Source organism: Squalius cephalus (genome assembly GCF_949319135.1).
Source record: "Squalius cephalus genome assembly, chromosome: 21".
NCBI lineage: Eukaryota > Metazoa > Chordata > Actinopteri > Cypriniformes > Leuciscidae > Squalius > Squalius cephalus.
Genome location: NC_137142.1, coordinates 8,419,221 through 8,434,704, shown reverse-complemented (window position 1 = coordinate 8,434,704; position 15,484 = coordinate 8,419,221). Strand labels below are relative to the sequence as shown.

General features: G+C 43.5%; 1 protein-coding gene and 1 long non-coding RNA gene across 2 annotated transcripts; both read right to left on the bottom strand.

Annotated features, from left to right (window-relative positions):
* Positions 1 to 265: 265 nt before the first annotated feature.
* On the bottom strand, positions 266 to 13,475 carry LOC307149389. The gene is made up of 4 exons (XR_013819553.1): positions 13,387 to 13,475; positions 1,337 to 1,496; positions 805 to 958; positions 266 to 347 (listed from the first exon to the last, which is right to left on the bottom strand). It is a non-coding gene; the product is annotated as an uncharacterized lncRNA (long non-coding RNA).
* Positions 9,875 to 11,829, bottom strand: LOC307149463 (uncharacterized protein; the record flags this gene model as incomplete). The annotated part of the gene is made up of 2 exons (XM_079855807.1): positions 9,875 to 10,726; positions 11,056 to 11,829. The coding sequence occupies 2 exons, from the start codon at positions 11,827 to 11,829 to the stop codon at positions 9,875 to 9,877; spliced, it is 1,626 nt and encodes a 541-aa protein (XP_079711933.1).
* Positions 13,476 to 15,484: the final 2,009 nt, after the last annotated feature.

The window sequence follows — 15,484 nt, the reverse complement described above, 5'->3', positions numbered from 1 at the left end:
TTATGGGGCCCTTATGGGTGATCTCACTGGACCACAGTGGGCCCCATTTATTAAGTAAACCTGATTCCCGTAGTTCAAGTAAATGTGCTATACTACAAAATTAACTTTCAAATCACTGTGACTCCAAATTTGTTACTGTTTTGTTAACCAGTACCAGCCCAAACCAAAAATGCACCAATTTGTTTAACTTTAACATTTTAATATCTAAGAAATTACAAAATATTTGAATTGCAGGAAAGAAAATGACTTCAATTCAGAATGTGTAAATCAAGGTTTCTTTTATTGAAGATAAAACCTCACATAAAAGTGATCAGTCCTGTGCCAGTACAGAATCCTCAGCTTCAAACCTAAAGAGTAAAGAAAGAAAAGACAAATACATACTTTAAAAATCTTAGCAGAACTTCAAAAAATCAGTTTTACATGAACATTTATTAAAGAAATGCATGAGTATAATCTAAATTATAATCATGCTTCACGCTCATACCCCCAAAAATAATCTGAGCAAATACAATAGATATTGCAGATTTTGGTGCTTGAACCCCTAATAAGAAAATTGGAATATAATAAAGATCATTAATAACAATAAGAACACTACCAAAATTAATAGGTGCCTATGCACCCTCAATGATTGGCCCCTAACAAATACAATAAGGGTCTTCCTTTGCAGTTTGACCCCTAAAAATCAGTGCTGTTGAATTTTTGATTCTGATTGGTTAACTTAACAGATGTTAAAAATTACTACTAATTGAATGAAAAAGAAACAATTTAGCTTTCCCTTTATTTGTTATAAATTATGTAACTTACACCTCTGACTGTGCTGCTCTCCGCACAAGGTTTGGCTGGGCTCTCAAGGCACGGTTGCCATCTCTATCCCTAGCATTTGTGAACCATTTACCGAGGGCTGTCTCCACCTCTTTCTTGCTGACAGTTCTCGAGAAAGTGTTCTGTTTCAGGCTACCTGTGAACCAAAATAATGAATTAATTTTAATTAAAGGGTGCTACTGCAGCAATACACCACTATACTGAGAGCAATACAGCTAATATATGAAAAGTTCAAGATAGATAAAACTCAGTTTTTATTGATTTTCATAAACATTTGGTGATGTTTTTTAAGTTTTTTTTTTTTATATTGTGCATTCAAACATCAAACAAAAATATATTTTTATAAAAATAAACCTGACGTCTAAGGCCCTATTTTAACGATCTGAAACGCAAGTATCAAGTGTGAAACGCAAGTAACTTAGTGGGCGAATCTCAAAATCTAAAAGGGGTTGTTCTGAAGAACCGTTTGTGTTTTACTATAGTATGTAAATGAAGGATGTTGAAATGTATATACCATGCAAAGTCTCAAACAGACGTAGGGTCCTGAATGAGCGTTTTCCATGGCGCCCTGTGAGGTTCAATTGACGGGCAAGGTTATTTGTCATCAAAAATGCCATAGTTCTACGGACACACTCATCAAGGCTCCTCCCTCCAATGTCCCCAAGGACTGAGACCTAAAGTTGAGATGAAAAGAAACATAGAAGACACAAAATTACAAATGTAGTGGTAACAGTTCATTAAGGGAAACAGAGTGGGTTAACTTAACCTAGTGTGTACACAGAACCACCCTCTGCATCTACAACTCTTTGGCTATGTGGGGAATATGGCAAAAATGTATCACAATTTTTTTTCAGGCAGGATCACGATCCAAAATTTTTTTTTTTTTTATGGTGTTTAAGACTATTTTGCAATTTACAGAGCAATTCAGCTAAAAAATTTCCCCATTTATTTTCTCTTTTTCAGGAACAAGTGAAGAGTGAGCTTGTTATAATTGTACTAAAATGAGGGCCAGTCATTAATATATTCATATAGTTCTTTGCATATGTGTAATAGTTAATTCCCTGTTGTTATTATTACATGAAAATGTACAGTACAGGTCAAAAGTTTGTAAACATTACTATTTTTAATGTTTTTGAAAGAAGTTTCTTCTGCTCATCAAGCCTGCATTTATTTGATCAAAAATACAACAAATAATAATATTGTGATATATTATTACAATTTAAAATAATTGGTTTTCAATTTATTATACTTTAAATTATCATTTATTCCTGTGATGCAAAGCTGAATTTTCAGGATCATTACTCCAGTCTTCAGTGTCACATGTGACATCCAGTCTATCACATGATCCTTTAGAAATCATTCTAATATGATGATTCATTATCAAAGTTGGAAACAGTTCTGCTGCTTAATATTTTTTCATAACCTGTGATACTTTTTTAGGATACTTTGATAAATAAAAAGTAAAAAAAATGTTTTAAAAATATAAATCTTTTGTAACAACAATATACACTACTTGTCAGGGATCCACTCAGCACACCTCAGCCAGCGTCAACTCAACACACCTGGTCGCGATCTCACTCACCCGAATTCTGATTGTCTGCACCTGCAACTCATCACTTCACTCTGGATATAAACCCCAGTCACAACACAGCTCACTGTCCGGTCTCGTCTTCAGACACCCGTGACTCTTCAGCGCTATTCTCCATGCTCCACATTTGCAAGTATATCTCAAGTTCAAGACTCTTATTACTCTCTCTGTGTGTTCCCTGCCAGCCTCAGTATCCGGTGTTCTCCTGGAATCCCTCAAGATCCAGACCCGTCCTGTTTGTCTCAACCAGCTAAGCTTCATTTATCCAGTTCCACGCCCCGAGTGACTTCCTATGTTTCATGCATTCTAAAAGACTCTAGTTCTACGTTATATTCCCTGAGTTTGACCCTTTGTGCTTCCCAGTTATTCGGAGCTGCATACAGTGTCTAAATAAACCTTTGTTATCCTTTACTCTGTGTCCTCGTTCATACAGTGGTGTGACAGAAGACCGGAACACACACAATGCAGGCTCCCACGGCTTCCGGAATCTCCGCTTCACCCACCGAAGCCTCTCAGAGTACCCCTGCGCACGCAGCCGTCACCCCGCAACCAACACTACAAGAAACGCTAAGGGAATTCAGTCATACTCTTCAGAACTATCGACCTGCCTCAGTAAGTCCCATGGCCAAACCTGCTAGTTATTCGGGCGACGGAGAGTGCAAAGGGTTTCTGCTACAGTGCAAGCTTTATATGGAGGTAAATGCTGTTCAGTTCATTTCTGAAAAAGCCAAAATTGCTTTCATAATTTCCCTACTCACAGGTCGAGCGTTGAACTGGGCTCAAGCTCTCTGGGATTCCAATGCACCGGCATTACAGTCTTTCAACGAGTTCCTTGATCATTTCAATATAGTATTTTCTCAAGCATCCAATACCATATCAATTCATGATCAGTTGTATCGCCTACGGCAAGGCAAATCCTCTGTTTCAGATTACGCCCTGAAGTTCCGAACTATCGCTGCAAGCAGTGGGTGGAATGAAATCGCTTTGATGACAGCCTATCGGCAAGGCCTCAACTCTGACATCTGTTTACAACTGGCCATTTATGACGACACCATCGGGATAGAAAAACTTATTCAACGCTCCATACTCATAGCTCAACACCGCAATGCTTGCTTTCAAAATTTCTCTGCACGAACTCCTCGCCTCTCCGAGCCCGTAAACCCTCCAGTACCAGAGCCAATGGAGATCGACTCAGGACGTCTAACCACAACAGAACGTAATCGACGTCGTACCAATAATCTGTGTTTCTACTGTGGGGATTCTGAACATTACCGAGCTGAATGTCCCGTTCGTCCCAGTCGTTCGGCGGTGAGTACAGTTGAACTACCATTTCCTGTATCAAACCTGAAGCAAACTCCAGTGTCACTTACCTACCGAAACCATTCTGTTTCAGCGAAAGCTCTGATCGACTCTGGTGCTGCGGGGAATTTCATATCAGCCTCTCTGCTCAGCCGGTTACAAGCCCGCCGTCGTCGCTTGAGTCGCCCACTGAGTATCCACTCCATTCTGGGAAAACCCCTCAGTAACAGAAATATTCTTCACTGCAGCCCCGAGTTACAACTTTCCATCGGATGCTTGCATCAGGAAAAATGTTCATTACTGGTACTGGAGGGCTCCACATCTGATATCGTCCTGGGACGCCCTTGGCTTAACCAGCACTCGCCTGACATCTGCTGGACATCTGGAGAGGTACGCCAATGGAGTGATTACTGCAAATCGCATTGTTTACGTCCCATCAAGAAGAACTCAACCGCCCCGTCCTTGGTCACTTCTCCTGCTATCCTGGGTTCAACCTCCATCGAGAGTCCAGCCACAGATACAACTCCTCAGATTCCTCCAGAATACCGGGCGTTCCAGGACGTGTTTAGTAAGCAACTCTCCACCATTCTTCCACCTCACCGGCCATGGGACTGCGCAATCGACCTGCTGCCTGGGGCCACACTACCGCATGGGAAAATTTATCCATTGTCCATCCCGGAGCAGAAGGCCATGGAGGAGTACGTGGAGGAAGCTCTACGCCAAGGATGCATTCGACCATCCACGTCCCCTGCCGCTTCAAGCTTCTTCTTCGTTGGGAAAAAAGACGGAGGACTCCGTCCATGTATTGATTATCGCATTCTTAACGCAGCCACAGTCAAGTACAGATATCCGTTACCTTTGGTGCCCTCAGCCCTGGAGCAACTCCGTTCAGCGAAAATCTTCACCAAACTCGACTTGAAGTGCTTACAACCTGGTTCGTATCCGTGAAGGAGACGAGTGGAAAACGGCCTTCATCACTCCTGCGGGGCACTACGAATATCGGGTTATGCCCTTTGGCCTGTCCAACAGTCCAGCGATATTCCAGGGCTTCATGTATGAAATCTTCCGAGATATGATCCACCGGTTTGTGATCATCTACATTGATGACATCCTAATCTACTCCTCCAACCTCGACGAAAACATCCTTCAGGTGAAGAAAGTGCTAAGACGCCTCCGTGAGTACCAGTTATACCTGAAGTTAGAAAAATGCGAATTCCATCGAGAATCCATGCACTTCCTCGGGTATGTAATCCGTCCAGACGGCATCTCAATGGATCAAAGTAAAGTGGAGGCGGTAATCAACTGGCCTAAGCCTCAAACCCTGAAAGAGCTGCAACGCTTTCTCGGCTTTGCCAATTTCTATCGCCGGTTCATCCGCGACTACAGTAAAATCTGCGCTCCAGTGACATCCATGGTGAAGAAGGGCACCAAGCAGCTAACCTGGTCTACAGAGGCGAGTCAAGCCTTTGTAAACCTCAAAGAAGCCTTCTGTTCTGCTCCTATGCTAAGTCATCCAGATCCAGAACTACCATTTCTAGTGGAAGTGGACGCCTCCACCAACGGAGTTGGAGCAGTTCTATCCCAGCGGCAGGGGACCCCTCCACGACTTCATCCATGCGCCTTCTTTTCACGTAAGATGTCCCCGGCGGAGCAGAATTACGATGTCGGTAACCGAGAACTCCTGGCTATTAAGTTGGCGCTAGAGGAATGGAGACACTGGTTGGAGGGAGCCAATCATCCGTTCCAAGTGATCACAGATCACCGCAACCTTAAGTATCTCCGGGAGGCCAAGAGATTAAATCCTCGCCAGGCTAGGTGGGCTCTCTTCTTCACACGCTTTAACTTCACGGTTACTTACCGCCCTGGTTCCAAGAATCTCAAAGCAGACGCCCTGTCACGTTTATATCAGCCTGAATCCACCACAGAGAGCAACGAAACCATCCTCCCTCCAACTATGATTGTCAGCCCCATCCAGTGGAACATTGACGAACTCATAGCCGACGCCACCCTTGCCGAACCTGCTCCGCCGGGAGGTCCTGAGGGGAAGGTTTTCGTACCCACCAATCTCCGTCTTCCCCTCATGGACTCTGTACACACCTCTCCGGGCTCTGGACACCCAGGCAGCCAGCAGACCCTCTCACTCCTTCAACAACGGTACTGGTGGCCCAGCATGGCTCAGGATACCTCCCGATACGTGCAGGGATGCACTGCTTGTGCTATGGCCAAAGTACCCCGACGTCTACCCGAAGGAAAGCTCCTGCCACTGCCTCTTCCGAATCGACCCTGGTCCCATCTGGCCGTGGATTTCGTCACCGATCTACCATCATCCGACTCCCAAGACCTGCATTCTAGTGGTCGTGGACAGATTTTCCAAGTCCTGCAAATTGATTTCCCTATCTGGTCTTCCCACAGCCTTCAAGACAGCAGAAATGTTGTTTTCCGAAATCTTCCGCCATTTCGGTATACCAGAGGATATTGTCTCGGATCGGGGACCACAGTTCATATCAAGAGTCTGGAAATCCTTCTTCAAACTTCTGGGGGTATCGGTCAGCTTGACGTCGGGGTACCATCCACAGTCTAACGGCCAAGCAGAACGTAAAATCCAGGAGATCGGGAGGTACCTGAGGACCTACTGCCATGAAGCTCAGGACCGCTGGAACCAGTACCTCCCATGGGCAGAGTATGCCCAGAACTCCCTACGCCAGACATCCGTCAAAATCCGTCAGAAATTGACACCGTTCCAGTGCGTTCTAGGGTATCAACCACCTCTTTTCCCTTGGACAGGTGAACCTTCGGACGTTCCAGCGGTCCAACACTGGTTCACCGAGAGTGAGAGGGTCTGGGACTCAGCCCATGTCCATCTTCAGGGGGCAGTCCGGAGGTTCCAACAGCAGGCCGACGCACGTCGTAGAGCCACACCCCATTATACTCCTGGCCAGCTGGTGTGGCTCTCCACCCGGGACATTCGCCTCCGGCTGCCCTCTCGTAAGCTGAGTCCCAGGTTCATAGGTCCGTTTGCGATACTGAGGCAGGTCAATGAAGTCACGTATCGACTCGCACTACCCCGTCACTACAGGATTGCACCCACTTTCCACGTATCACTGCTGAAACCTTACATTGCACCTCTCTCTTCCCCTTCCACAGAAGCTGACGCTGGTGAGGTACCCCCTCCTCCTCCAGTGGACCCCACTGACGAAGCCGTGTATCAGGTCCACGCCATTCTAGATTCCCGACGACGGGGGGGCCAACTGCAGTATCTCGTGGACTGGGAGGGGTTCGGACCAGAGGAGCGCTGTTGGGTACACCGGGACGACATCTTAGACCCCACGCTCCTCCAGGACTTTCACCGTGAACACCCGGATCGTCCAGCCCCTCGTCCTAGGGGTCGCCCTCGTCGTCGGGGCATACGGCCCTCAGGAGCTGGCCGTGGAGGAGGGGGTACTGTCACGGATCCACTCAGCACACCTCAGCCAGCGTCAACTCAACACACCTGGTCGCGATCTCACTCACCCGAATTCTGATTGTCTGCACCTGCAACTCATCACTTCACTCTGGATATAAACCCCAGTCACAACACAGCTCACTGTCCGGTCTCGTCTTCAGACACCCGTGACTCTTCAGCGCTATTCTCCATGCTCCACATTTGCAAGTATATCTCAAGTTCAAGACTCTTATTACTCTCTCTGTGTGTTCCCTGCCAGCCTCAGTATCCGGTGTTCTCCTGGAATCCCTCAAGATCCAGACCCGTCCTTTTTGTCTCAACCAGCTAAGCTTCATTTATCCAGTTCCACGCCCCGAGTGACTTCCTATGTTTCATGCATTCTAAAAGACTCTAGTTCTACGTTATATTCCCTGAGTTTGACCCTTTGTGCTTCCCAGTTATCCGGAGCTGCATACAGTGTCTAAATAAACCTTTGTTATCCTTTACTCTGTGTCCTCGTTCATACAGTGGTGTGACACTACTGGTAAGTAATTTGGGGTCAGTAATTTTTTTTCTTTCTTTTTTTTTAAATAAATCAATACTTTTATTCAGCAAGGATGTGTTAAATTGATAAAAAGTGATAGTAAAGAAGATTTATATTATTAGAAAATATATATATATTTTTTTTAATAAATGCAGTTCTCTTTAACCTTTTATTCATCAAATATATTAGGCAGCAGAACTGTTTCCAACACTCCAGAATATTAGAATGATAATGATTTCTAAAGGATCATGTGATTGGCTGGATGTCACATGTGACACTGAAGACTGGAGTAATGATGCTGAAAATTCAGCTTTGCATCACAGGAATAAATTATTTTTTAAAGTATATTCAAATAGAAAACTATTATTTTAAGTTGTAATAATATTTCACAATATTACAGTTTTTTGTTTGTATTTTTGATCAAATAAACGTAGCCTTGATAAGCAGAGACTTATTTCAAAAATATAAAAAATCGTAATGTTCAGATTTCAGATTTTTTATTCAGACATTTTATTTAACAAATGATGACATAAATCAACATAAAGTCTGAAATGGAATAGGCAGAAGCAAAAGCTTATTGCGCCTATCCCGACTAACGTTATGTTTCCAAACTTTTGACCTACTGTACATCACTATTCACACTATACACATACTATTCATGCATGACCATTGTTAATAATGTACAAAAATGAAAAGATTAAAATTAATTACTTCTCATCTCTTTTTACCTGATTAACCTAAAGGCACAACTATGACATTACTGCTAGTTTAGGATAATTTTTAAACGATCAATACCGACATAGACCTACTGATTAATAGAGATAACATAATTAAGATAATTACATCTATCAATCCATTCTGTATGTGGAGACATCGCATTAGGAACCGCTTGACCGGATCACTTATTCAGCGAGTCAATTGATTGACTTCAAATGAGTCATTCTGACAGTTTTGTAATTTTATTCAACAGGTTCACAAAAGAACCGATTCAAAAAACGGAATCGTTCATGAATGGGCACAAATTATTAATGTTTCTTGAACTACGACGAACAATTTCGATCTGTCCCTCAAATAAAACTTTCCTGAATACTTAAACTGAGTGAACGGGTAGTATGCATTATTTTATGGGACTTTAAGCCGGGTTTACACCGGCTGCGAAGCACAGAAAGGCCTAATGTTAGAAGCGCAATGACGCATTCTTGCACGATAGCAGTTCCGCATCACAATCCGTACACTAAATCTCGCTTCCGGGCACGTAAAAACGTCAGAGCGACCCTTAACGGATTAGACCAATGAACTTTTGATGTGTCATTTACTGGGGGAGGGTCTTGTCTTCGTTTCTTAGCTTTGATTGGTTTATTTTTGGCCTATGAAATGCTCGTAAATGGCGATTTGCTTGAGGCGGCGCTGTGTGGGGAACTATGTTACGCGTCACAAGATTCCGTACAGTCATGTTGGGAGCGTAACATGAAACCGTACAACGGGGCGTCATGATTTCAACGACGTGAAGGTATCGTTTCTATATAAATTTATGTGAATTACCTTAACTTTTGCTGTTTGTTACTTCATATGCTATGTATATTATCTGTTGTCAGGCCGAAAAAAACGATTTGAATGTGTATTTAGTTTCAGTATAAACGTGTACGTGTTTTCAACGGTGCGTAGGTAGCTGCTAATGTTTTATTTGATAAACTTAGCTTCTGCTGTTTATTATTTGATAGGCTGTGTGTATTATGAAAGCTTGTATCCTCCACCAAAAGTCCTTCATTAGATCATCATTTAGTTTCAGTAGTTGCTATATATATTTTTCTGAGGTAAACCCGTCAATAACCCGTCAATAACGGTTACTGTTTCAAACATGGCTTTAGGTTTTAGGAAACTGTGTGCTACAAGAAAACACTGAAGCACTTTTGATTTTGAAAAATGTTTTAGGAACATGAACATATTTATTAAAACACATAAACAAAGAATGCAGTATATATATATATATAAAAAATAAAACATGTAATTGATATACAAAACTATATACAAAACTATTATTAAAACAAATAAACAAAGAATGCATATATATATATATATATATATATATATATATATATATATATATATATATATATATATATATATATATATATATATATACATGCAATTGATATATGCTATATAACAAAACTATATACAAAACTATTTATAAACACATTTACAAATCCCGACTCGTGGCACACTCCCTGCACAGCCATGCCTCCTCTGGTACCACATGAGTGACACACTCAGTGTGGTACCAGAGGGTGCAATTTTCACATTGCACCCACTCCAGTATTTCTTCTGTTCCAGATCCTGGGGGGCTTGGGTGCTTGCAAGAGGCACAGATGTCATTTTGGAGCCGCTCCTGCTCCCTCTCTCTCCGTAGTCTTTCTCTCTCTTGTTCCCTCTCCCTCTGCTTCTCTCTCTCTCTCTGCTCCTTCCCCCTCTCTCTCTCCCTCTCTCTCTCCGCCTTCTCCCTCTCTCTCTGCGCCTTCTCCCTCTCTCTCTGCTCCTTCTCTCTCTGCTTCCTCTTCTTCTCTTCCTCCATCAATGCTCTCCTTTCCTTGACTTCCTCCATCCTCCTTCTCTTCGCCTCCTGCTTCTCCCTCTCTTCCCTCTCCTTCTCAGCTTGGTGAGATGCGAACTCGTCACTTGTAATGCAGCGTGCTCCAGCAGGAACCTGCTGCCGCCGCCTCCTCCGGGCCGACTGGTCAAATCGTGGCGGGACCAGGATGTGGGCGAGCCCCGCTGGGATAATTCCAGCCGCGACCAACGGATTTGGCGGGCGATGGCAGGTGGGGCACTCTACACAGCCAGCAACAACTGGCACTGATATGATGTCGGGAGGGGCTGGGTGGACCTGGGCCGTGGAGATGGTGGTGCTAGGAGGGGCTGGGTGAATCTGGGCCAGGGCGATGGTGGTGCTAGGAGGGGCTGGGTGAATCTGGGCCAGGGCGATGGTGGTGCTAGGAGGGGCTGGGTGGATCTGGGCCAGGGTGATGGTGGTGCTAGGAGGGGCTGGCTGGACCTGGGCCGTGGAGATGGTGGTGCCAAGAGGGGCTGGTTGACTGCCACTGGAGGGATGATCATCATCTGAAATGTAAATTAGTGGAGATAAAGATATTAGTATATCTGGGCCTATTTATATAATATAAAGATATATTATCTGTAATATTAAATGATTAAAATATTAAATATATATTTCCATATTAAATATTATTATTTACCTGCCAAATATTAAAATATATTTAATATCTTTACATTATATCTAATATAAAGATATTAGTAAATTATTGTTTGCATTGTTTCTATTGCATTTATGCAGTGTCTATTTTTGATTGTTTTGTTTGTAGCTACCTGATCGCTGTCCTCCAGTGCGTGCCTGTTCAGGGGGAACAAGCCTGTCAACCGGAACCCCTTCTTTATGTTCTCCACGGTGGCCGCCTTTGGGTAAGCAAATTTTAATATCGATGAAAAATGCTTTTTCCCCAGGACAAGGTCTCCCCTAACAAGGCCCATATTTGTTGCCAGCTTGGTGAAGGCCTCTTTCAGTGGCCCGAAGAGGGACACATCAAGGGGCTGAAGGGCATGGGTGGTGTGGCTTGGCAGGCACACCACCTCCACACCATTGCCCCGACAGAGGTCCACCACGTCCTTGGACATATGGGTCTCGTGTTGGTCGCAAGTAAGCAGGAGTGGATGCTCTGCCGGAGCATGTTTCAAGAAATGTTCAATCCACCTCACAAACAGGGGCCCATCCATGTAGCCCTTTTCACTGATGGCGTACAGGGCGTTGGGGGGGCCATCTAGCGCATAGCTGTTACTAGGCAGGCATTGGGCATATATTATCATTGGAGGGATGCTCACACCTGCCGCGCTAGCACAGCAGTGGACGCTGATGTGCTCCCTAGTAACCACAGTTTGCCGATACACATGTTTTTGTCCCCTCTGTGCATAAACTTTCTCCTTTCTGCTTTTTTGTTTGTCCCCAAAACCTGTTTCATCACAGTTGAATAGCAGGTGAGGACAATCATGCCAGCTCTTCTCTGCAAACATGGGCTCCAGTATGTTGAAGAGTTCCCGGAAACGGCACCACCACATACGGCTCAGACCATGTTCGAAGTTCACCATTGTGAATCACCATCATCCTGAGGCCTTCACAATGCCAGTGGCCATCAGCGTCGCTACGGCCCTTGTCACGGGGAAGCCGTGCCTGCCCATCCATATGATATAAGCAACTAAAGATGCCTCTTCCTCCGGGAGGAGGGCACGGCTGGGGTGGGGCTGGTAGGTGTAGCGGCCTCGTCGGTGGTCCTGAAGAGTGTTGTGGGGGATGCCGTAGCGGGCCCCCACCGTTCTCAGGCTCCCCCCTGCTTCCAGCTCCTCCAGGGCCGCCTTCATGTCTTCTTCGGACCATTTTTTATAACCTTTGTTTTGTTTTGGCATTTTCTAAAACACAAACGTTTTTTAGTTTTCTGTTTTGTTTGATTTAAAAAAATTATGAATAAATGGTTCATTCATTCACCTGTGCATTAAGTTCTTTGCTATCAAAATGTTTACATTTGTCTTGGGTGGCTTACATTATAGCTATGTGTATAAACTTAATAAAATGGGTATAACAATGTTTATTCATGTATTCATTAGTTAGTTCTTTGAGATCACTGAGTTGAAGCAAAATGTATGTGTTAAAAGCATTTAGCTGCTAGCAACGCTGTTCATTCAAGTGTACAAAAGCTGTTTCTAGCGCACGTCAAAGTGCACGCCAAAGTGCAGTTTCTTCTGCTTAAGCTATCTTGCTACTTACTTCGTTTATGGACACTCTGCCTCATCGTGCAGGGTGTCTTATAGTAGTTAGATTTCATTATGACACAATTTACTTCACATTTGACTCTTTGGTTCACTTTAAAGACCTTATATCGCTGATCTGCAAAATATTGTTCATTACGAAAAATGGCGCGTTCAGTCACCTCAGGTCGTTTCCCAGACCTCGTGAGCATAGTTTTTAAACCGCCGTTTAAAATGGGATTTTTTATCCTTATAACACACATTTTAGGTTACAAATGTTCAATACCCAATAGCCATTACATTTAAATTCAATACTATAGACCACATGACCAAAACTTCATTCATTTCATTCGTGGACTCTCTTCCCTCCTTCGCCGGAGTCAACGCGAGATCCCCGCCCACCGCCATTTTAAAATGCCCCTCGGGTGTCATTGTACTTACCGGTCAAATGTCGTCTTCAAAGGGCGTGGACTTCAACGATGCGTGAAGAAGATTAAAGAGGACAAAACACAGTTTCCAGAGGTATATATAACTTTATTTGACCTGGAAGTGATTCATTGTACATTTGATTCAAAGCGTCACTGTACGGATTCATGTTACGGAAGAGCCGCTGTACGGATTGTGATGCGGAACTGCTATAACGTTACTGCCTCGGACATTATTATGAGACCGAACGATTATGAAAAATACGGTAAGCGTGTAAAAAGGGTGAAAAGTCGGCGTGAACATATTATATAAAATTTGCTGGTTAACCAACTTAATTTTAGTTAGCTTATCTAGTTGTTTGAGCTCGGCTGGCTAACCTTCGTTAATGTTCGTTAAATGTTAGCTCTATTGATTCCAAAATATCTAGTTCTTAAGTAAAACAAAGTTAATACAAAATAAAACGTATACATATCTTACCTTGGTAGTGTTAAACAGGAGATATTTGACGGTGATGGTCGAGAAACTTGTCAGGAGAGAAGACCGTTGGTTTTTGTTTGAATGTAAAGGCGGGACGGGTCGACGGGAGGAGGCAATCATCATAGCTTGTGGGGGAGGGGACAGTATGATGCAAGTGCTTTACTCTTTTAGAAAATATAGTTTTAAGCACATTTTTTGCACATATACAAAATAAGTGTTTTATAAGGCCATGAAATTTACACACAAAAAAATATTTGACAAACATGATGTGCATTTTGTATTATATCAAATAAAAAAAACAACAGTTAAATATTGTAAAATGTTTTTCATTTTCAATACACAATTATGGCAGGTACTTTTTAAACAAATACAAACCAAATTTAGTAATAAAAATTTAGTCTAATATAGCCCAATTGGGGCCCAAACAAGTCCCGCAAATAAACAATAATGGGCAGCCTAGATGGAGCCCACAACCTAAACCAAACTGGGGCCCATAATAACCCCATCAAAGTGCCCACTCTGAGCCCATGCCCACATGACACCCATATAACCCAGAGAAAACCCATGTGGGGCCCACATGGACATGTTGGCTGGGAAAGTGCTTGGAAACATCGCCATGTAAACTGGCAATAACAGACGATTCTGAATATGAACCATAAATCAGGTCATATTAATAAGATAATGATTTAAACATTTTCAATATTTACAAAGCAGCGTTTGTATTCATCTAATTCATCATTCACCTTTTTTTCTTTTAATTATGTAAAATCCCGACCTCAATTTCTCCCGCACCTCATCTTCCATCTTCACTTTTATTTCTCCGTCTTTGTTGTTGTGGCTGGCAGCGCGAGCTGCTTTGCACGAGCTGTGTCACGTGACGCCAAAGGTTTGGGGAAATCACGCAAGTTGCATTGCTACGGCCTTATCAAAGAACCTACTAAAATATGATTAGATTGATATTCCCAAATATTTAATATAGGCTGGACATTGCATGCAACATATATGGATTTTTATTTTATTTTGTTTTTAATGACCCGCCCCAACCCGCCCCGCAAATAAAGTGACAATTTCTTTACTCGACCCAACCCGACCCGGGTTATGAGACGACCCGCGCATCACTAGCGCATAGTCTTTTGCATAACAAACAGAAGGCATTCAAACATGAACGTGAGTTAAATTATTTTAAAAGTCTTTAATGCTGACAGAATCATCCGGCGCTGCCGTCTCCCGACTCAGGTGAACTCCGCCTCTGTTTGTAACCACTCCTCTAGCCCGAGCTGGCCCGCTTTGGCCCAAGGTATTCGACGGGCCAGAAATCCTGGCCGATGGCCCCGAGTAAGCCCCGATCAAGCCCCGGAAGTGACAGTGGAAACGCGACTGGCCCTGGCACGCACTAGCATGGCCCGGCACTCGCCCGACAGTGGAAACGCGGCTATTGAAATGTTTTGCAATAAGACTTAGAATAAATGTGAATGATATCTGTTTTTTGTTGTTGTTTTTTTTTAACCTTATTGGACTCGAAACCAGTAATCAATAAGAATCGGAATCGATAAGCAAAATCGGAATCGTTAAAATTCAAACAATAACCAACCAGAAATGTGATGGAGAAAGACCCCTGTGAAGACCTTGTTGACTAGACAGTCATCAGCACAGATCCTCAGTGAAGACCACGAGAACCAGAAAAGTTCTCTGCACAGACCCCTATGGCCAGCTTCAACTCCTTTCATATGCTGGCGTGATGTACCCTGATCTTCAAGCAGAATGAAATCTTCTGAATTATATCAATCCACAATCTAACTTGTGATGCAGCCTGGAATTAAACCCCATGTAACCCCTCTTGTTCTACTCACACCACTGCTAGCAGGATTCGAACCGGCATTTCCAGCACGGGCGGTGGGCACACTAACAAGGATGCTAAAGACCGCAGCCTCTAGCGTCAGTCGCTAGCGCACCTCTTGAGGCCAGGGGAGTGAGGTTTACCTGCACAGCTCTTACTTGCTGATATCTGTTACACTCACCCCTCTCAACCTCACCCTCACTAAAATCATCTGCTTTAATGTACTTGTATAGAGTAGGCCTATGTTTCTGGCCTGAAACT